Source organism: Hordeum vulgare, unplaced genomic scaffold (genome assembly GCF_904849725.1).
Source record: "Hordeum vulgare subsp. vulgare unplaced genomic scaffold, MorexV3_pseudomolecules_assembly, whole genome shotgun sequence".
NCBI classification, from domain to species: Eukaryota; Viridiplantae; Streptophyta; class Magnoliopsida; order Poales; family Poaceae; genus Hordeum; species Hordeum vulgare.
The window spans coordinates 33752-57715 of record NW_025422610.1 but is presented as its reverse complement, the minus strand read 5'-3'; the positions used below and the strand labels follow the sequence as shown (position 1 = coordinate 57715).

General features: G+C 37.9%; 2 protein-coding genes and 2 non-coding genes across 4 annotated transcripts; 1 reads left to right on the top strand and 3 right to left on the bottom strand.

Moving 5' to 3' along the window:
- Positions 1 to 716: 716 nt before the first annotated feature.
- TRNAC-GCA lies at positions 717 to 787 on the bottom strand. Its single transcript has one exon. It is a non-coding gene; the product is annotated as a tRNA-Cys (tRNA).
- Positions 788 to 7456: 6669 nt separating this feature from the next.
- On the top strand, positions 7457 to 12610 carry LOC123421210 (DNA-directed RNA polymerase subunit beta''). Its single transcript, XM_045107505.1, has one exon. The coding sequence runs from the start codon at positions 7479 to 7481 to the stop codon at positions 11910 to 11912; it is 4434 nt and encodes a 1477-aa protein (XP_044963440.1). The 5' UTR covers positions 7457 to 7478; the 3' UTR covers positions 11913 to 12610.
- Positions 12611 to 14491: 1881 nt separating this feature from the next.
- On the bottom strand, positions 14492 to 23958 carry LOC123421211 (photosystem I P700 chlorophyll a apoprotein A1). Its single transcript, XM_045107507.1, has one exon. The coding sequence runs from the start codon at positions 23744 to 23746 to the stop codon at positions 21494 to 21496; it is 2253 nt and encodes a 750-aa protein (XP_044963442.1). The 5' UTR covers positions 23747 to 23958; the 3' UTR covers positions 14492 to 21493.
- TRNAR-UCU lies at positions 18342 to 18413 on the bottom strand. Its single transcript has one exon. It is a non-coding gene; the product is annotated as a tRNA-Arg (tRNA).
- Positions 23959 to 23964: the final 6 nt, after the last annotated feature.

Here is a 23964-nt window from a genome sequence, read left to right as displayed (position 1 = left end):
TGTCTCCTATTTCTATGAAGGGATTATTCTACTATTGATCAATAATCATAGTGGAATCAAGGGTACAGAGTCAAAAAGGGCTTCTGCCCTAAGGCCATGGATCAATCAGTTCAAGGAATTTACTCCTAACAAATTCTTATAGGAATTCTTGTAGAATTAGAGAGCATTAAAAATACGATACTATAAAGCCCTTTTTTCCTTACCTTAAAAAAGAAAGAGTACGGGAATGATGTCCTGAATAGAAGAAGCGGGAATAGGAAGATTTTTTATTCCTTTTGTTACTCTAGTGTATGTAGGTCACATAAGATGTACGATAAAAAAATGTATGATAATTAGGAAGTCTTGATATTCTTTCGTGGAGTCCCTTCTGGAATCTTAGATTGAAAAAGAGAAGAATGCCCCTTAGGGACCTTTCTTTGGATACCAAGATTTCTGACATCTTATCCTCGTATTTAAAAATTCTCAAATCGAATCAATTAAGAACCAATTCAAATTCATATAATAAAAGAATAAGGAAACACTACCTCACCCCTATTGATAACCATTTTGGCCACTACCGCCAAAACAAACCCTAACCCTAGTTTAAGGATAGAACTATGGTATGGTTTCTCTAAACCCAGTATCGGCAGGCTTAGTTACTCTCTTGCCCGAACTTATGCGAAGTAAAAATTGATTGAATTCGATCAGTACTAGAAAACCTAAGTATTTTATTGATCAGGCGGCACCCAGATTTGAACTGGGGATAAAGGATTTGCAGTCCCCTGCCTTACCGCTTGGCCATGCCGCCAAAAAATCCGATCGAAAATCTAGAAAACAGCAAGTATTCATCCACGTTTTCTTACGAAAAGCCCCTTTCTTTTATTTTGAATATAATTAAACTTACTTTTTTCCAATCTTTTTCAAAAAAGATACTCCTGCTTTTTTTGATCCAGTTTCGATTATTCTCCTCGATAGATTCTATCTTAAAACATACATTGCTAACACAATAAAACTTCCCATTTCTTTCTATTGAGATGAAAAAGAAGAAAAGTGGATTTCTAGTCACAGGCTGCAAAATTCAGAACAAATTGGAACCATTAACTAGAATTCTCTTTCTTTTTTGAATTGCAGTAGTGAACTACTCTTAAATCGGTATTATCTCCCCCCCTTCAATTTCAATGGCATAATAAAATATTATGGCTTTATGCTTAATCCGTGTATAGGTGAACTTTAGGTCCGAGCAGCATTATTATCCAAAGATCCCCTTTATGTACATATCTCTATGGGGAATCGTGCTTTAATTTTTCAAAGTATTAAATTAAATATCTTGAATAAAAAAAGGAAATTTGCTCTGATATTAGAGTATAACCTGACTATCTTGGCCTACCCAAGTGAAATTACGATAAAAGAAAAGCATGGATATGGGGAGAGGTGGATAATTAGATTGGCATGTACTTAAAAAAGGGACTTACTTTATTTTAGAATTCCACAATGAAATACTTAATTTTCTAGCAATTATACTACTCCGATCCGAAATAAAAAAGAACCCTCAAATTATTTTTAGAAATTAAAGTAAGCACGCTATTCTAAATCGAAGTAAAGTAAAACTTTCTAGTGTATTATATTACGGCTTTATTACATTCATAGAAAGGGGATAAAATGAGAAATCTTTGCCATTCAATCTGATTAGAATATTATAAAGTATAAGTGGCATAATTTTTTTTGTAGGAATATTTTAGCAATTCATTTTCATTTCATTTGTACCCCTGGTAAACTAGAATTTTCGTCGAAATGGTCTCTATTCATATGTATGAAATACATATATGAAATACGTATGTGGAGTTCCCTAGAATTTCATGTGATTCAGTAAACAGAATATAGATTCCATGATTGCTAGATCAATCCGTAGGGATTGATGAAGAGTGAGCTGATAATGGAATTTTTCTTTGATAAACAGGAAACTTAAGATTAAGATGCTCCGGAATGGAAACGAGGGAATGTCCACAATACCCGGATTTAGTCAGATCCAATTCGAGGGATTTTTTAGGTTCATTAATCAAGCCTTGGCAGAAGAACTTGACAAGTTTCCAACAATTAAAGATCCAGATCACGAAATTGCATTTCAATTATTTGCGAAAGGATATCAATTGCTAGAACCCTCGATAAAAGAAAGAGATGCTGTGTATGAATCACTCACCTATTCTTCCGAATTATATGTATCTGCGAGATTAATTTTTGGTTTCGATGTGCAAAAGCAAACCATTTCTATCGGAAACATTCCTATAATGAATTCCTTAGGAACCTTTATTATAAATGGAATATACCGAATTGTGATCAATCAAATATTGCTAAGTCCTGGTATTTACTACCGCTCGGAATTAGATCATAAGGGAATTTCTATCTACACCGGGACTATAATATCAGATTGGGGAGGGAGATCGGAATTAGCAATTGATAAAAAAGAAAGGATATGGGCTCGCGTGAGTAGAAAACAAAAGATATCTATTCTAGTTCTATCATCAGCTATGGGTTCGAATCTAAGAGAAATTCTAGATAATGTTTCCTACCCTGAAATTTTCTTGTCTTTCCCGAATGCTAAGGAGAAGAAGAGGATTGAGTCAAAAGAAAAAGCTATTTTGGAGTTTTATCAACAATTTGCTTGTGTAGGTGGGGACCTGGTATTTTCGGAGTCCTTATGCGAGGAATTACAAAAGAAATTTTTTCAACAAAAATGTGAATTAGGAAGGATTGGTCGACGAAATATGAATCGGAGACTTAATCTTGATATACCTCAGAACAATACATTCTTGTTACCACGAGATGTATTGGCCGCTACGGATCATTTGATTGGAATGAAATTTGGAACGGGTATACTTGACGATGACGATATGAATCACTTGAAAAATAAACGTATTCGTTCGGTTGCGGATCTGTTACAAGATCAATTCGGATTGGCTCTTGGTCGTTTACAACATGCAGTTCAAAAAACTATTCGTAGAGTATTCATACGTCAATCGAAACCGACTCCCCAAACTTTGGTAACTCCAACTTCAACTTCAATTTTATTAATAACTACTTATGAGACCTTTTTTGGCACATACCCATTATCTCAAGTTTTTGATCAAACGAATCCATTGACACAAACTGTTCATGGGCGAAAAGTGAGTTGTTTAGGTCCTGGAGGGTTGACGGGGAGAACCGCAAGTTTTCGGAGCCGAGATATTCATCCGAGTCACTATGGGCGTATTTGTCCAATTGACACGTCTGAAGGAATCAATGTTGGACTTACTGGATCCTTAGCAATTCATGCGAGAATTGATCACTTGTGGGGATCTATAGAGAGTCCGTTTTATGAAATATCTGCTGAGAAAGCAAAAGAAAAAAAAGAGAGACAGGTGGTTTATCTATCACCAAATAGAGATGAGTATTATATGATAGCAGCAGGAAATTCTTTGTCCTTGAATCAAGGTATTCAGGAAGAACAGGTTGTTCCAGCTAGATACCGCCAAGAATTCTTGACTATTGCATGGGAACAGATTCATGTTAGAAGTATTTTTCCTTTCCAATATTTTTCTATTGGGGGTTCTCTCATTCCTTTTATTGAGCACAATGATGCGAATCGGGCTTTAATGAGTTCTAATATGCAGCGCCAAGCAGTTCCACTTTCTCGGTCCGAGAAATGCATTGTTGGAACTGGATTGGAACGCCAAACAGCTCTAGATTCGAGGGTTTCCGTTATAGCCGAACGCGAGGGAAAGATCATTTCTACTGATAGTCATAAGATACTTTTATCAAGTAGTGGGAAGACTATAAGTATTCCTTTAGTTAACCACCGTCGCTCTAACAAAAATACTTGTATGCACCAAAAACCTCGGGTTCCACGGGGTAAATCCATTAAAAAAGGACAAATTTTAGCAGAAGGAGCTGCTACAGTTGGGGGGGAACTTGCTTTAGGAAAAAACGTATTAGTAGCTTATATGCCATGGGAAGGTTACAATTTTGAAGACGCAGTACTAATTAGCGAACGTTTGGTATATGAGGATATTTATACCTCTTTTCACATCCGGAAATATGAAATTCAGACGGATACGACAAGCCAGGGCTCCGCTGAAAAAATCACTAAAGAAATACCACATCTAGAAGAACATTTACTCCGCAATTTGGACAAAAATGGAGTTGTTAGGTTGGGATCCTGGGTAGAAACTGGTGATATTTTAGTAGGTAAATTAACGCCTCAGATAGCGAGCGAATCATCATATATCGCAGAAGCTGGATTATTACGGGCCATATTCGGCCTTGAGGTTTCCACTTCAAAAGAAACTTCTCTGAAATTACCTATAGGTGGAAGAGGGCGCGTTATCGATGTGAAATGGATCCAAAGGGACCCCCTCGACATAATGGTTCGTGTATATATTTTACAGAAACGTGAAATCAAAGTTGGGGATAAAGTAGCCGGAAGACATGGGAATAAAGGGATCATTTCCAAAATTTTGCCTAGGCAAGATATGCCCTATTTGCAAGATGGAACACCCGTTGATATGGTCTTCAATCCCTTAGGAGTACCCTCCCGAATGAATGTGGGACAAATATTTGAAAGCTCGCTCGGATTAGCGGGGGATCTGCTAAAGAAACATTATAGAATAGCACCCTTTGATGAGAGATATGAGCAAGAGGCTTCAAGAAAACTTGTGTTTTCAGAATTATATGAAGCCAGTAAAGAAACAAAAAATCCATGGGTATTTGAACCCGAGTACCCGGGAAAAAGCAGAATATTTGATGGAAGAACAGGCGACCCCTTTGAGCAACCTGTTCTAATAGGGAAGTCCTATATCTTAAAATTAATTCATCAAGTTGATGAGAAAATTCATGGGCGTTCTACTGGGCCCTACTCACTTGTTACACAACAACCGGTTAGAGGAAGAGCCAAGCAAGGGGGACAACGAGTAGGAGAAATGGAAGTTTGGGCTTTAGAAGGATTTGGTGTTGCTCATATTTTACAAGAGATACTTACTTATAAATCTGACCATCTTATAGCTCGCCAAGAAATACTTAATGCTACGATCTGGGGAAAAAGAATACCTAATCATGAGGATCCTCCAGAATCTTTTCGAGTGCTCGTTCGAGAACTACGATCTTTGGCTCTAGAACTGAATCATTTCCTTGTATCTGAAAAGAACTTCCAGGTTAATAGGGAGGAAGTTTGATCGGAATAAATATAAATTCTTTTCTTATTTCTATTTTATGATTGACCAATATAAACATCAACAACTTCAAATTGGACTCGTTTCCCCTCAACAAATAAAGGCTTGGGCTAACAAAAACCTACCTAATGGAGAAGCCGTTGGCGAAGTCACAAGGCCCTCTACTTTTCATTATAAAACCGATAAACCAGAAAAAGATGGATTGTTTTGCGAAAGAATCTTTGGACCCATAAAAAGCGGGATTTGCGGTTGTGGCAATTCTCGAGCGAGCGGAGCTGAAAACGAAGACGAAAGATTTTGCCAAAAATGCGGGGTAGAATTTGTGGATTCTCGGATACGAAGATATCAAATGGGATACATCAAACTCGCATGTCCCGTGACTCATGTGTGGTATTTGAAAGGTCTTCCTAGTTATATCGCGAATCTTTTAGATAAACCTCTTAAGAAGTTGGAGGGCCTAGTATACGGCGATTTCTCTTTTGCTAGGCCCAGCACTAAAAAACCCACTTTTTTACGATTACGAGGTTTATTCGAAGAGGAAATTGCATCCTGTAACCACAGCATTTCTCCCTTTTTTTCTACCCCAGGCTTTGCAACATTTCGAAATCGGGAAATTGCGACAGGAGCAGGTGCTATTAGAGAACAATTAGCAGATTTGGATTTGCGAATTATTATAGAGAATTCTTTGGTCGAATGGAAGGAATTAGAAGACGAGGGGTATAGTGGAGATGAGTGGGAAGATAGAAAAAGACGAATAAGAAAAGTTTTTTTGATTAGACGCATGCAATTGGCGAAACATTTTATTCAAACAAATGTAGAACCAGAATGGATGGTTTTGTGCTTATTACCGGTTCTTCCTCCCGAATTGAGACCTATTGTTTATAGGTCTGGAGATAAAGTAGTGACTTCAGACATTAATGAACTTTATAAGAGAGTTATCCGTCGGAACAACAATCTTGCCTATCTATTAAAAAGAAGTGAATTAGCGCCAGCAGATTTAGTAATGTGCCAGGAAAAATTGGTACAAGAAGCCGTGGATACACTTCTTGATAGTGGGTCCCGCGGGCAACCGACGAGGGATGGTCACAATAAAGTATACAAATCACTTTCAGATGTAATTGAAGGTAAAGAGGGAAGGTTTCGCGAGACTCTGCTTGGGAAACGGGTCGATTACTCGGGGCGTTCTGTCATTGTTGTGGGTCCTTCGCTTTCATTACATCAATGTGGATTACCTCTAGAGATAGCAATAAAGCTTTTTCAGCTATTTGTAATTCGCGATTTAATCACGAAACGCGCCACTTCTAATGTCAGGATTGCTAAAAGGAAAATTTGGGAAAAGGAACCCATTGTATGGGAAATACTTCAAGAAGTTATGCGGGGACATCCTGTACTGTTAAATAGAGCACCTACTCTGCATAGATTAGGCATACAGGCCTTTCAACCCACTTTAGTAGAGGGGCGTACTATTTCTTTACACCCATTAGTGTGTAAGGGTTTCAATGCAGACTTTGATGGAGATCAAATGGCTGTTCATCTACCTTTATCCTTGGAAGCTCAGGCGGAAGCCCGTTTACTTATGTTTTCTCATATGAATCTCTTATCTCCTGCTATTGGGGATCCTATTTGCGTACCAACCCAAGACATGCTTATCGGGCTTTATGTATTAACAATTGGAAAGCGTCGAGGTATTTGTGCAAATAGATATAATAGTTTCAGAAACTATCCAAATTTAAAAGTCAATTACAATAATAATAATTCTAAGTATAGGAAAGATAAAGAACCCCATTTTTCTAGTTCTTATGATGCACTGGGAGCTTATAGACAAAAACTAATCAGTTTAGATAGTCCCTTGTGGCTACGATGGAACCTGGATCAACGCGTCATTGGGTCAAGAGAAGTTCCGATTGAAATTCAATATGAATCTTTGGGGACTTATCATGAGATTTATGCTCACTATCTAATAATGGGAAATAGAAAAAAAGAAATTCGTTCGATATACATTCGAACCACTCTTGGTCATATTTCTTTTTATAGAGAAATAGAGGAAGCCGTACAAGGATTTAGTCAGGCCTATTCATACACTACCTAAACAAGAAAGTTAGATTCGGCGATGCCCCTCCCCTTTGCTTTCGGGGGGCATTCCGATTTCCCTAGTATCATCATTATTTGCCACGCGAATCCAGATTGAGATTGAGGCAATTAAGTTAATTAAATTTTCGAATCACTGACTCAGGCCCATTGTCGAATCCTACTCAGCAATTGTCGAATCCTACTCAGCCGAAAAGGGGGTACTTATGTATGGCGGAACGGGCCAATCTGGTCTTTCATAATAAAGAGATAGACGGAACTGGTATGAAACGACTTATTAGCAGATTAATAGATCATTTTGGAATGGGATATACATCCCATATACTGGATCAACTAAAGACTCTGGGCTTCTATCAAGCCACTACTACATCGATTTCGTTAGGAATCGAGGATCTTTTAACAATACCCTCTAAGGGATGGTTAGTCCAAGACGCGGAACAACAGAGTTTTCTTTTGGAGAAACACTATTATTATGGGGCTGTACACGCGGTAGAAAAATTACGCCAATCTGTTGAGATATGGTATGCGACAAGTGAATATTTGAAACAAGAAATGAATTCAAATTTTCGGATAACGGATCCTTCTAATCCAGTCTATCTAATGTCTTTTTCAGGAGCCAGAGGAAATGCATCTCAAGTACACCAATTAGTAGGTATGAGAGGATTAATGTCGGACCCTCAAGGACAAATGATTGATTTACCTATTCAAAGCAATTTACGCGAGGGACTTTCTTTGACAGAATATATAATTTCCTGCTATGGAGCCCGCAAAGGGGTTGTAGATACTGCTGTACGAACAGCAGATGCTGGATATCTTACACGTAGACTTGTTGAAGTAGTTCAACATATTATTGTGCGTAGAAGAGATTGTGGTACTATCCGAGGTATTTCTGTAAGTCCTCAAAATGGGATGACGGAAAAACTTTTTGTCCAAACACTAATTGGTCGTGTATTAGCAGACGATATATATATCGGTTCACGATGCATTGCCGCGCGAAATCAAGATATTGGAATTGGATTAGTCAATCGATTCATAACTGCCTTTCGAGCACAACCATTTCGAGCACAACCAATATATATTAGAACCCCCTTTACTTGCCGAAGCACTTCTTGGATCTGTCAATTATGCTATGGCCGGAGTCCTACTCATAGTGATCTGGTGGAATTGGGAGAAGCCGTAGGTATTATTGCGGGTCAATCAATTGGGGAGCCAGGGACTCAACTAACATTAAGAACTTTTCATACTGGCGGAGTATTCACAGGGGGTACTGCCGACCTTGTACGATCCCCTTCGAATGGAAAAATCCAATTCAATGAGAATTTGGTTCACCCCACACGTACCCGTCATGGACAGCCTGCTTTTCTATGTTATATAGACTTGCATGTAACTATTCAGAGTCAAGATATTCTATATAGTGTGAATATTCCCTCAAAAAGCTTGATTCTAGTGCAAAATGATCAATATGTAAAATCTGAACAAGTAATTGCGGAGATTCGTGCCGGAACGTCCACTTTACATTTTAAAGAAAGGGTACAAAAGCATATTTATTCTGAATCAGACGGCGAAATGCACTGGAGTACTGATGTTTACCATGCGCCCGAATATCAATATGGTAATCTTCGTCGATTACCAAAAACAAGCCATTTATGGATATTATCCGTAAGTATGTGCAGATCCAGTATAGCGTCTTTTTCACTCCACAAGGATCAAGATCAAATGAATACTTATGGTAAAAAAGATAGGGAAATTCTTGATTATTCAACGTCGGATCGAATCATGTCCAATGGCCATTGGAATTTGATCTATCCTTCTATTTTTCAAGATAATTCAGATTTGTTGGCGAAAAAGCGAAGAAATAGGTTCGTCATTCCATTACAATATCATCAAGAACAAGAGAAAGAACTAATATCCTGTTTTGGGATTTCGATTGAAATCCCCTTTATGGGTGTTTTACGTAGAAATACTATTTTTGCTTATTTTGACGATCCCCGATACAGAAAAGATAAAAAGGGTTCAGGAATTGTTAAATTTAGATATAGGACCCTAGAAGAAGAATATAGGACTCGAGCGGAAGACTCAGAAGAGGAATATGAGACCCTAGAACACGAATACAGGACCCGAGAGGACGAATATGAAACCCTAGAAGAATCTAAATATGGAATCCTAGAAGACGAATACGAATATGAAACCCTAGAAAACGAATATGGGAGCCCAGAAAACAAATATGGGAACCCAGAGAACGAATATAGGACTTTAGAGAAAGACTCAGAAGAGGAATATGGGAACCCAGAGAGCAAATATAGGACCCAAGAGGACGAATATGGAACTTTAGAAGAAGACTCAGAAGACGAATATGGCAGCCCCGGGGAAAGCGGCGAGGAAAAATATGGTACTTTAGAGGAAGACTCAGAAGAAGACTCAGAGGACGAATACGAGAGCCCAGAGGAAGATTCCATCTTAAAAAAAGAGGGTTTGATTGAGCATCGAGGAACAAAAGAATTTAGTCTAAAATACCAAAAAGAAGTAGATCGGTTTTTTTTCATTCTTCAAGAACTTCATATCTTGCCGAGATCTTCATCCCTAAAGATACTTGACAATAGTATTATTGGAGTGGATACACAACTCACAAAAAATACAAGAAGTGGACTAGGCGGACTGGTCCGAGTGAAGAGAAAAAAAAGCCATACGGAACTCAAAATATTTTCCGGAGATATTCATTTTCCTGAAGAGGCAGATAAGATATTAGGTGGGTGTTTGATACCGCCAGAAAGACAAAAAAAAGATTCTAAGGAATCAAAAAAAAAGAAAAATTGGGTCTATGTTCAACGGAAAAAAATTCTCAAGAGCAAGGAAAAGTATTTTGTTTCCGTTCGCCCTACAGTGGCATATGAAATGGACGAAGGAAGAAATTTAGCAACACTTTTCCCGCAGGATCTCTTGCAAGAAGAAAATAATCTCCAAATTCGACTTGTCAATTTTATTTATCATGAAAATAGCAAGTTAACTCAAAGAATTTATCACACAAATAGTCAATTTGTTAGAACTTGCTTAGTAGTGAATTGGGAACAAGAAGAAAAAGAAAAGGCTGGTGCTTCCCTTGTTGAGGTAAGAGCAAATGATCTTATTCGCGATTTCCTAAGAATTGAGTTAGTCAAGTCCACTATTTCGTATACACGAAAAAGGTATGATAGGACAAGTGGAGGACCGACTCCCCATAATAGGTTAGATCGCGCCAATAGCAATTCTTTTTATTCCAAGGCGAAGATTGAATCACTTAGCCAACATCAAGAAGCTATTGGCACTTTGTTGAATCGAAATAAAGAATACCAATCTTTGATGATTTTGTCGGCATCCAACTGTTCTCGAATTGGTTTATTCAAGAATTCAAAACATCCCAATGCGATAAAAGAATGGAATCCTAGAATTCCTATTCTAGAAATTTTTGGGCCCTTAGGGGCTATTGTAGCTAGTATATCGCATTTTTCTTCATCTTACTATTTACTAACGCATAATAAAATCCTGCTAAAAAAATATTTGTTCGTTGACAATTTGAAACAAACCTTCCAAGTACTTCAAGAACTTAAATACTCTTTAATAGATGAAAATAAAAGGATTTCCAATTTCGATAGTAACATAATGTTGGATCCATTCCTTTTGAATTGTCACTTTGTCCATCATGATTCTTGGGAAGAGACATTGGCAATAATTCACCTTGGACAATTTATTTGTGAAAATGTATGTCTATTTAAATCGCACATAAAAAAATCTGGTCAAATTTTCAGTGTAAATATGGATTCCTTTGTTATAAGAGCAGCTAAACCTTATTTGGCCACTACAGGAGCAACTGTTAATGGTCATTATGGAGAAATCCTTTACAAGGGAGATAGGTTAGTTACGTTTATATATGAAAAATCGAGATCTAGTGACATAACGCAAGGTCTTCCAAAAGTGGAACAAATCTTTGAAGCGCGTTCAATTGATTCATTATCCCCCAATCTCGAAAGGAGAATTGAGGATTGGAATGAGCGTATACCAAGAATTCTTGGGGTCCCTTGGGGATTCTTGATTGGAGCTGAGCTAACCATAGCCCAAAGTCGTATTTCTTTGGTTAATAAAATCCAAAAGGTTTATCGATCCCAAGGGGTACAGATCCATAATAGACATATAGAGATTATTATACGCCAAGTAACATCAAAAGTGCGGGTTTCCGAAGATGGAATGTCTAATGTTTTTTCGCCTGGGGAATTAATCGGACTATTGCGAGCGGAACGAGCAGGGCGAGCTTTGGATGAATCGATCTATTATCGGGCAATCTTATTGGGAATAACAAGGGCTTCCCTGAATACCCAAAGTTTCATATCTGAAGCAAGTTTTCAAGAAACTGCTCGAGTTTTAGCAAAAGCTGCCCTACGAGGTCGCATTGATTGGTTGAAAGGCTTGAAAGAAAACGTAGTTCTGGGGGGGATTATACCTGTTGGTACCGGATTCCAAAAATTTGTGCATCGTTCCCCACAAGACAAGAACCTTTATTTCGAAATAAAAAAAAAAAATCTATTCGCGTCGGAAATGAGAGATTTTTTGTTTCTCCATACAGAATTAGTTTCTTCAGATTCTGACGTAACAAACAATTTTTATGAGACATAAAAACCCCCATTTAACATTTAACCCTAAGGATACATAAAACATATTTTTTACTTTACTAGACTTTTGAACTTAGAACACTAACAGGTTAAATTTTAGATTTTTAAGATTTTTATTTTAATAAGTAAAACAAGTCAGTTAATTCATTAAATTAAGGTTTTGTTTATACCATGTATCAATGTATCAATGGCCAACTCTTAGTACAAGGTTCTCTCAGAACAATTATTATTTTATTTATTTCAAGCTATTTCGGATCTTTCTTAATCTTCAAAAAGAAATAAATTCCGTAATGGAATGTTAGGATGAAAAAAAAAGGAAGTGTGGAAAAAATGACAAGAAGATATTGGAACATTAATTTGAAAGAGATGATAGAAGCAGGAGTTCATTTTGGTCATGGTATTAAGAAATGGAATCCTAAAATGGCCCCTTACATTTCGGCAAAGCGTAAAGGTACTCATATTATAAATCTCGCTAGAACGGCCCGTTTTTTATCAGAAGCTTGTGATTTAGTTTTTGATGCAGCAAGTCAGGGAAAAAGTTTCTTAATTGTTGGTACCAAAAAAAGAGCAACAGATTTAGTAGCATCAGCTGCAATAAGGGCTCGTTGTCATTATGTTAATAAAAAGTGGTTCAGTGGTATGTTAACGAATTGGTCGATTACGAAAACTAGACTTTCTCAATTTAGAGACTTAAGAGCGGAAGAAAAAATGGGAAAATTCCACCATCTCCCAAAAAGAGATGTGGCAATCTTGAAGAGAAAATTATCTACCTTACAAAGGTATCTCGGCGGGATCAAATATATGACGAGATTGCCAGACATTGTGATCGTCCTTGATCAGCAAAAAGAGTATATAGCTCTTCGGGAATGTGCCATTTTGGGAATTCCTACTATTTCTTTAGTCGATACAAATTGTGACCCGGATCTCGCGAATATATCGATTCCAGCCAACGATGACACTATGACTTCAATTCGATTGATTCTTAACAAATTAGTATTTTCAATTTGTGAGGGCCGTTCTCTCTATATAAGAAATCGTTGATTAAGAATATATAGTGAATTCTTGGACAACTGCGTAGATTTATGGAATGACTTACTATATCTTTTTTTGCATAGAATTTGTTTTGCATAGAAAAAAGAAGGGGAATATTGATATATATTAGAGGGTATTGATATATATTATGATCTGATGTGCTTTCTTGGTATCCTAAATATCAAATTAATAGTTCAAGTTGCTGAGTTGAGAAAGAGATGGTTGAATCAAAAGAATTCCTTTTTTGAAGTTCAATTTTTATCAGAGGACAATATGAATATTATACCTTGTTCCATTAAAACACTCAAGGGGTTATACGATATATCGGGTGTAGAAGTAGGCCAACACTTCTATTGGCAAATAGGAGGTTTTCAAATTCATGCCCAGGTACTCATCACTTCTTGGGTCGTAATTACTATCTTGCTAGGTTCAGTTGTCATAGCTGTTCGGAATCCACAAACCATCCCGACCGACGGGCAGAATTTTTTTGAATATGTCCTTGAGTTTATTCGAGACTTGAGCAAAACTCAGATTGGAGAAGAATATGGTCCCTGGGTTCCCTTTATTGGAACTATGTTCCTTTTTATTTTTGTTTCAAATTGGTCGGGTGCTCTTTTACCTTGGAAAATTATAGAGTTACCCCATGGGGAATTAGCAGCGCCCACGAATGATATAAATACTACTGTTGCTTTAGCTTTACTCACGTCAGCGGCATATTTTTATGCTGGTCTTAGCAAAAAAGGATTGAGCTATTTCGAGAAATATATTAAACCAACCCCAATCCTTTTACCAATTAACATCCTAGAAGATTTCACAAAACCATTATCGCTTAGCTTTCGACTTTTCGGGAATATATTGGCGGATGAATTAGTCGTTGTTGTTCTTGTTTCTTTAGTCCCCTTAGTAATCCCTATACCGGTCATGTTTCTTGGATTATTTACAAGCGGTATTCAAGCTCTTATTTTTGCAACATTAGCCGCAGCCTATATAGGTGAATCCATGGAGGGTCATCATTGAATTGACTAGTTTTGGAATATAGTATTTTTTTTTTCAGCTTAGCTCAATTCATGCATGGTTCCAGATAATCTGCTTGGTTGCAATAGTTAGAAATGCGTATGAATATATAGCCTAGAGTTGTAGGAGAGAGAATAGAATAGACTATATTATGGAATTTTCAAAGTATATATGCATTAAGGAGGGTGGAGTCAGGCTAGATCTATACTATAATAAATATCCTTAATATCTATAAGTGGAGTCCTCTTTTATGCGGGTTTCCACTTTAAGCAATGATTTTAGAATCCGATTCAATAGAAAATGAGAAAATATGCAAACAAAATAGAAGAAACAAATGTATATAGGATATTGATATTATATTATATATTCCTAGGTTAGATTCATTATCTAATCCGATATATGGATATAGAATTCCCTTCTATGTAGTTCGGACAATTCACATTTCAATTTGATTTCAATTTGTACTTTTTAGTTACTTTACTTCTCCCCAATAGAGCTTAGAAGTAAGAATTTTTTGGTTGATTGTATCCTTAACCATTTCTTTTTTTTTGACACGAGGAACTACTCACCATGAATCCACTAATTGCTGCTGCTTCTGTTATTGCTGCTGGATTGGCCGTAGGGCTTGCTTCTATTGGACCTGGAGTTGGTCAAGGTACTGCTGCAGGACAAGCTGTAGAAGGTATTGCGAGACAGCCAGAAGCAGAAGGTAAAATACGAGGTACTTTATTGCTTAGTCTAGCTTTTATGGAAGCTTTAACAATTTATGGACTAGTTGTGGCACTAGCGCTTTTATTTGCGAACCCTTTTGTTTAATCCTAAAAAAAAAAGTTCTTTCGATTTCGATTAGATACTTTTTTCTTTTTTTAGTAAATTGGTATTTGCTTCCGCAATTCCAATTATATCAATACTTTATTTAATTTACTCCTATTTATTACTCCTGGAATTATCTATTTATCGGGACAGATAATACCGCATTCTAGGAAGGGCTGAGTTGAGTATGATTAATTTAGAAGATATGCTCGCCTTCTTATTTCCCGTCCTTAGTTTAGGAAAGTGGAAAGTTTTTTCCTTTTATTTTAGGAATTTTGGGAACGGAACATTTCAACAAAGGAAGCCTTTCACCGGTCAAACAAGACCTAAGACTTAATCTAAAAGAAATTACTAGATTGAATCTATTTGCATTAAAAAAACCGATCAAAAAAGGGCGAGCGAAGTAAGTGATCGAAAAACTTTGTTCTTTGTTCGTCCTATCTATAAGAGGAGAGCATATGAAAAATGTAACCCATTCTTTCGTTTTTTTAGCTCACTGGCCATCCGCTGGCAGTTTCGGGCTTAATACCGATATTTTAGCAACAAATCTAATAAATCTAACTGTAGTGGTTGGTGTTTTGATTTTTTTTGGAAAGGGAGTGTGTGCGAGTTGTCTATTTCAAGAATAGATTGGATCTATCCGGCTGCACTTTAGAATATTTTTTAGTATTTTTCGGATAAATAAGAAAAGGGTGCACGATCTCGACGAATTACTTCTGAATAAATTCAGAAATCATATGGAAGAACCATAGCATTTCGCGACTCATTGGTAAATCAATTTTGATTCTCTATAAACCAAGAATGTGAGACCATTAACACGGTTAAAGCTAAACTGCTTGAAGTCCAGGCAAAAAGAGGTACTCTTTCTACAACTATATTAGTATTAGTACCGAATTTAAACGGGAAATAGCTAATGTAAAATTTATCTGATATAGAACACTCATATCGATAAAATGGTTTGAACTATTTACTAGAAAAAAAAAGAAGGGGCACCCTGCCCTTTTTTAACCAATGCCGAATCGACGACCTATGTATAAAAAAGAGAAATTTTTTGGATTTGAAGAAAAAAAAAAAAGAATTCTATTAATTTTCATTTTCCATTTATTTAGTTAGTTTTTCTTAATGAAATTGAAATTATTAACTAAAGGGCAAATATAAATAAAGAAACAACTTTGCTGACCATGATATATTTTTATCTAGGCGGAAGAGTCCTCTTAATATTTATCTAGTCTTATATAGGTTTCGGTATATTGAAATATAAACATAAAAAATAAGATAGAGGATAGGCTCATTACTTATACTTAAAAAAAGATATGGAAATTGCTATAGCAAAAAAAGAAAAAAAGGAGCGTGAGAGCCAAATGAATCGAAAGATTCATGTTTGGTTCGGGAAGAGATCATAAAAGTTGTAAACTTACAAAATAATCTACTTTCATTAAAAGATTTATTAGATAATCGAAAACAGAGGATCTTGAGTACTATTCGAAATTCAGAAGAATTGCGTAGAGGGACCATTGAGCAACTCGAAAAAGCTCGGATTCGATTACAGAAAGTCGAACTAGAAGCGGATGAGTATCGAATGAATGGATACTCTGAGATAGAACGAGAAAAAGCAAATTTGATTAATGCTACTTCTATTAGTTTGGAACAATTAGAAAAGTCTAAAAACGAAACCCTTTATTTTGAAAAACAAAGGGCAATGAATCAGGTCCGACAGCGGGTTTTCCAACAGGCCGTACAAGGAGCTCTAGGAACTCTGAATAGTTGTTTGAATACCGAGTTACATTTCCGTACGATTCGTGCTAATATTGGCATTCTCGGGTCCCTGGAATGGAAGAGATAATTAAATTAATTAGGCCTTGAACTTCTACTTTCGTTTAGAATTTAGGCATTATTTTTCCCCTTGCTTTCGAAAAAAGAGTCAAGAAACACTAATGGCAACCCTTCGAGTCGACGAAATTCATAAAATTCTCCGCGAACGTATTGAACAATATAATAGGAAAGTAGGGATTGAGAATATAGGTCGCGTAGTTCAAGTGGGGGATGGGATTGCTCGTATTATAGGTCTTGGTGAAATAATGTCGGGTGAATTAGTCCAATTTGCAGAAGGTACTAGGGGTATTGCTCTGAATTTGGAATCCAAAAATGTTGGGATTGTATTAATGGGCGATGGGTTGATGATACAAGAGGGCAGTTTTGTAAAAGCAACAGGAAGAATTGCTCAGATACCCGTGAGTGAGGCTTACTTGGGTCGTGTTGTAAATGCTCTGGCTAAACCTATTGATGGGAAAGGCGAAATTATAGCTTCCGAATCTCGCTTAATTGAATCTCCTGCTCCAAGTATAATTTCCAGGCGTTCCGTATACGAACCTCTTCAAACAGGGCTTATTGCTATCGATTCGATGATTCCTATAGGGCGCGGTCAGCGAGAGTTAATTATTGGGGACAGACAGACTGGCAAAACAGCAGTAGCTACAGATACAATTCTCAATCAAAAAGGGCAAGGTGTAATATGTGTTTATGTAGCTATCGGTCAAAGAGCATCCTCCGTAGCTCAAGTAGTAACTACTTTCCATGAGGAGGGGGCCATGGAATACACTATTGTAGTAGCTGAAATGGCGGATTCACCTGCTACATTACAATACCTCGCTCCTTATACGGGAGCAGCCCTGGCTGAGTATTTTATGTACCGCGAACGGCATACTTTAATAATTTATGATGATCTCTCCAAACAGGCACAAGCTTATCGCCAAATGTCCCTTCTATTAAGAAGACCTCCCGGCCGTGAGGCTTATCCAGGGGATGTTTTTTATTTGCATTCACGCCTTTTAGAAAGAGCCGCTAAATTAAATTCTCTTTTAGGCGAAGGAAGTATGACCGCTTTACCAATAGTTGAGACTCAATCTGGAGACGTTTCCGCCTATATTCCTACTAATGTAATCTCCATTACAGATGGACAAATATTCTTATCGGCGGATCTATTCAATGCCGGAATTCGACCCGCTATTAATGTGGGTATTTCTGTTTCCAGAGTAGGATCCGCGGCTCAAATTAAAGCCATGAAACAAGTAGCTGGCAAATCAAAATTGGAACTAGCTCAATTCGCAGAGTTACAAGCCTTTGCACAATTCGCCTCTGCTCTCGATAAAACAAGTCAGAATCAATTGGCAAGGGGTCGACGATTAAGGGAATTGCTTAAACAATCCCAGGCAAATCCTCTCCCAGTGGAAGAGCAGATAGCTACTATTTATACCGGAACAAGAGGATATCTTGATTCGTTAGAAATCGAACAGGTAAATAAATTTCTGGATGAGTTACGTAAACACCTAAAAGATACTAAACCTCAATTCCAAGAAATTATATCTTCTAGCAAGACATTCACCGAGCAAGCGGAAATCCTTTTGAAGGAAGCTATTCAGGAACAGCTGGAACGGTTTTCCCTTCAGTAACAAATAAATTTGGCATATCTACTCTTGTTATTTTGCATGTCTACTCTTGTTATTTGAATCATGCAAAAAAGTTTTCTTTGTTTTTAGTTTAGTATAGTTATTTAAAGAATAGATAGAAATAAGATTGCGTCCAATAGGATTTGAACCTATACCAAAGGTTTAGAAGACCTCTGTCCTATCCATTAGACAATGGACGCTTTTCTTTCGTATTTTATTCTTTCTTTTATTCTTTCTTTTATTTGTTGTCTTCTTCCGAGAAAAAACTGTTAGACCAAAACTCTTTTAGGAAATCAAAAAATCCAGATACAAATGGATGATGTATATATCATGCATATATCATTAAAGAAGGAGTATGGGGCCGGTAGTGGGAATCGAACCCGCAACCCCAAGGTTATGAGACTTATGAGCTACCAAACTGCTCTATACTCTTAAACTAAAGAGGGGTAACTAGTGGATAAAAGAGGGTTCGATACGTCCCTCTACCATATCTATACAAATAGAATAGTCCATTTATACAGAATGGTAAAGAGGGCTCCTCTATGATTATCAATTCCAGAAATCCATACAAATACGAAAGGGTATTTTATCCTTACCAACTGGATCTTGTTGCACCCGGTAATAAACATTCATAAACCATTTCTCGAAGTACGTGTCCGGATAGCCCAAAATGTCGATAGTTAGCTCTAGGTCTTCCGGTCAAAAAACAACGTCGATGAAGGCGTGTAGGTGCACTATTACGCGGTAGGGATTGCAATTTTTCTCGCATTTTCGTTTTTTCACTCAAACTCAAGGGAGAAACTTTGCTTCTTATCTTTTTTTTTAAAGATTGACGAATCAAATGATATTTCTGTTCTAATTTCTGCCGCTTCTTCTCCCTCTGAATCAAACTCTTTTTTGCCATAATGTGCCGTTGCTATTATTATCAAGTATACGGTTCTAATCCTAGATGGAAAAATAAATAGAAAAAGAAATTTAAGAAGGCGGATCCTCCCTCTCTATCAAGAGTAATGAACTAGGTGCTGATACAGTACAAAAAAACAAACTAAATTAACCAAACTTGCCTGATGTTGAGGCAATCAAGAAAGCTGCATAAGTGAATATATAACCCACGGAAAAGTGAGCTAATCCAACCAATCTTGCTTGCACAATGGAAAGAGCCACAGGCTTATCTCTCCAGCGAATTAAATTAGCTAAAGGTGTGCGTTCATGAGCCCATGCTAAAGTCTCAATTAATTCCTGCCAATACCCCCGCCAAGAAATTAAGAACATAAATCCAGTAGCCCAAACAAGATGTCCAAATAAGAACATCCAAGCCCATACCGATAAACTATTCATCCCAAAAGGATTATATCCATTGATAAGTTGTGAAGAGTTTAACCATAGGTAATCTCTTAACCATCCCATCAAATAAGTGGAGGATTCATTAAATTGTGAAACGTTGCCCTGCCATAATGTGATATGTTTCCAATGCCAATAAAAAGTAACCCACCCAATGGTATTTAACATCCAGAAAACTGCCAAATAAAATGCGTCCCAAGCAGAAATATCACAAGTACCGCCGCGCCCTGGGCCGTCACAAGGAAAACTATACCCAAAATCCTTTTTATCCGGCATTAATTTGGAACCGCGTGCGTCTAAAGCGCCCTTTACTAAAATCAATGTAGTTGTATGCAAACCTAGAGCAATAGCATGATGAACCAAGAAATCCCCAGGTCCTATTGTTAAGAAAAGCGAATTACTATTCTCATTAACAGCATTCAACCATCCGGGCAACCATAGGCTTCGACCCGCATTGAAAGCGGGGCCATTCGTTGAAGATAAGAGTATATCGAACCCATATGTCGTCTTGCCATGAGCAGATTGTATCCATTGGGCAAATATAGGTTCGATCAAGATTTGCTTTTCTGGAGTACCAAAAGCAAGCATGACGTCGTTATGAACATAAAGGCCCAAGGTATGGAATCCTAGAAAGAGGCTAGCCCAACTTAAATGAGATATGATAGCTTCTTTATGGTCTAACATTCTTGCCAATACATTATCCTCATTCTGTTCCGGATTGTAATCCCTAATGAAAAAAATAGCTCCATGAGCAAAAGCCCCTGTCATGATGAACCCCGCAATATATTGGTGATGAGTATATAAAGCAGCTTGAGTAGTAAAGTCTTGTGCTATGAATGCATAAGGAGGTAAAGAGTACATATGTTGAGCTACTAAGGAAGTAATAACCCCTAAAGAAGCTAGAGCAAGACCTAACTGAAAATGAATCGAATTGTTGATTGTGTCATAAAGGCCCTTATGCCCACGCCCTAATCGACCCCCCGGAGGAGTATGCGCTTCTAAAAGATCTTTAATACTGTGCCCAATTCCGAAGTTAGTTCGATACATGTGACCGGCAATGAGAAAAATAAATGCAATAGCTAAATGATGGTGAGCCATATCAGTCAGCCACAAACTTTGTGTTTGTGGATGGAATCCCCCAAGAAGAGTTAGAATGGCAGTTCCCGCTCCTTGAGCGGTACCAAATAAATGATTACTCGAATCAGGGTTTTGGGCATAAAGATTCCACTGACCCGTCAAAAGGGGTCCCAACCCCTGGGGATAGGGTAATACATCTAAGAAATTATTCCATCGAACGTACTCCCCCCTGGATGCGGGAATAGCAACATGAACTAAATGTCCTGTCCAAGCCAAAGAACTTACCCCGAAAAGTCCTGACAAATGATGATTGAGACGAGATTCCGCGTTTTTGAACCACGAAAGGCTTGGTTTCCATTTGGGTTGTAGATGTAACCAACTCGCTATTAAGGACAGCGTAGAAAGAAATAATAGAAAAAGAGCTCCAGTATAAAGATCTTCATTGGTGCGTAATCCTATTGTATACCACCACTGATAAACCCCAGAATAAGCAATATTCACTGGACCAGCAGCACCTCCTCGAGTAAAGGCTTCCACAGCGGGTTGACCAAAATGAGGATCCCAAATCGCATGAGCAATAGGTCTTACGTGTAAAGGATCCTGTATCCATGATTCAAAATTTCCTTGCCAAGCTACATGAAACAGATTTCCGGACGTCCATAGAAAGATTATTGCTAATTGCCCAAAGTGAGAAGCAAAAATGTTCTGATAAAGACGTTCTTCAGTAATATCATCATGACTTTCGAAATCATGTGCGGTAGCAATACCAAACCAAATACGACGAGTAGTGGGGTCCTGAGCTAAGCCTTGGCTAAACCTGGGAAATCTTAATTCCATAATGCCTTTCAAATCCTCCTAGCCACTATCCTACTGCAATAATTCTCGCTAAGAAGAATGCCCATGTCGTGGCAATTCCACCCAGAAGGTAATGGGTTACTCCTACAGCACGTCCTTGTATAATGCTCAAGGCTCTAGGCTGAGTAGCAGGAGCAACTTTTAATTTGTTATGAGCCCAAACGATAGATTCAATGAGTTCTTGCCAATAACCACGGCCGCTGAATAAAAACATTAAACTGAAGGCCCAGACAAAATGAGCACCTAAGAAAAAAAGACCATATGCAGATAATGAAGAACCATAAGACTGAATGACTTGCGATGCCTGTGCCCACAAGAAATCTCGAAGCCACCCATTAATCGTAATGGAACTCTGTGCAAAGTTTCCCCCTGTAATATGAGTTACCACCCCTTGATCACTTATGGTACCCCAAACATCCGACTGCATTTTCCAACTGAAATGGAAAATGACTACCGAAATTGCATTGTACATCCAGAATAAACCTAAGAAAACATGATCCCAAGCAGATACTTGACATGTTCCCCCTCGGCCAGGCCCATCGCAAGGAAAGCGAAAACCTAGATTTGCTTTATCGGGTATCAAACGGGAACTCCGAGCAAATAAAACACCTTTCAAAAGTATTAATACAGTCACATGTATGGTAAATGCATGAATGTGATGGACTAAAAAATCTGCGGTTCCTAATGGAATCGGTAACAAAGCCACTTTGCCACCTACTGCTACTAACTCGCCGCCTCCCCACGTTAAGCTAGTACTTGTTGTTGCACCAGGAGCTGTTACGCCAGGCGCAGTAGCATGGATATTTTGTACCCATTGAGCAAAGATAGGTTGTAATTGTATGGCGGTATCCGAAAACATATCTTGTGGACGGCCTAAAGCACTCATGGTATCATTATGAATGTACAAGCCAAAACTGTGAAAACCTAGAAATATACATACCCAGTTAAGGTGGGATATGATTGCATCGCGGTGTCTAAGGACGCGATCTAATAGATCGTTGTATCGAGTAGTTGGATCATAGTCTCTTACCATAAAAATTGCTGCATGTGCAGCAGCACCGACTATTAGAAATCCGCCAATCCACATGTGGTGTGTGAACAAGGAAAGTTGTGTACCATAGTCAGTAGCTAGGTATGGATAGGGAGGCATAGAATACATATGATGAGCTACAACAATGGTTGTAGAGCCTAGCATAGCTAGGTTAAGAGATAATTGAGCATGCCATGACGTTGTTAAGATTTCATAAAGACCCTTATGGCCTTGTCCTGTAAATGGGCCCTTGTGAGCCTCCAAAATATCTTTAAGTCCATGGCCAATACCCCAGTTGGTCCTATACATATGACCTGCGATTAGGAAAAGAATAGCAATAGCTAAATGATGGTGTGCAATATCGGTCAGCCAGAGACCACCGGTTACTGGATCTAGTCCTCCACGAAAAGTCAGAAATTCTGCGTATTTGGACCAATTTAAAGTGAAAAAAGGGGTTGCTCCTTCGGCAAAACTAGGATAAAGTTGAGCCAAAAGGTCCCGATTCAAGATAAATTCATGAGGAAGTGGTATCTCTTTAGGATCCACCCCAGCGTCAAGAAATTGGTTAATTGGTAAAGATACATGAATTTGGTGTCCCGCCCAAGAAAGAGACCCAAGTCCTAATAATCCCGCTAAGTGGTGATTCAACATGGATTCTACATCTTGGAACCAGGCCAATTTGGGAGCGGCTTTGTGATAATGGAACCAACCAGCAAAAAGCATTAACGCTGCAAAAACCAATGCACCAATTGCAGTACAATAGAGTTGTAATTCACTAGTTATTCCAGATGCTCGCCAAAGCTGAAAAAAACCAGAGGTTATTTGGATTCCTCGGAAACCCCCACCTACATCACCATTCAATATTTCTTGCCCTACTATAGGCCAAACTACCTGAGCACTGGGTCCAATGTGAGTAGGATCACTTAGCCATGCTTCATAATTGGAAAAACGGGCACCATGAAAGTACATGCCACTCAACCAAAGAAAGATAATGGAAAGTTGCCCGAAATGAGCACTAAAAACTTTTCTAGAAATCTCCTCCAAATCACCAGTATGACTATCGAAATCGTGAGCATCAGCATGTAGGTTCCAGATCCAAGTGGTAGTATCAGGGCCCTTAGCTAGTGTTCTTGAGAAATGGCCGGGTCTCGCCCATTCCTCAAAAGATGTTTTTACAGGATCCCTATCCACAACAATTTTTACTTCTGGTTCCGGCGAACGAATAATCATTAACTCCTCCTCTTTCCGGACAAGACATACAAAGAGACCCGCCAACTGTCTTTTTTTTTAGTGAATCTTTGAAAGATAGATTTTGAAAGATAGATTTTGAAAGATAGATATTGTGATTAGTTCTTTTCTTTACTATACTACCACCCTTCTTTTTTTTTAGTTATTCACTGGAGCAATTATATATTAAAGTCAATCCGAGGCAAGTGTTCGGATCTATT

Excerpts from the sequence above, each read along its gene's own strand:
- LOC123421210 (XM_045107505.1), top strand. The coding sequence starts at position 7,479 with ATGGCGGAACGGGCCAATCTGGTCTTTCATAATAAAGAGATAGACGGA.
- LOC123421211 (XM_045107507.1), bottom strand. The coding sequence starts at position 23,746 with ATGATTATTCGTTCGCCGGAACCAGAAGTAAAAATTGTTGTGGATAGG.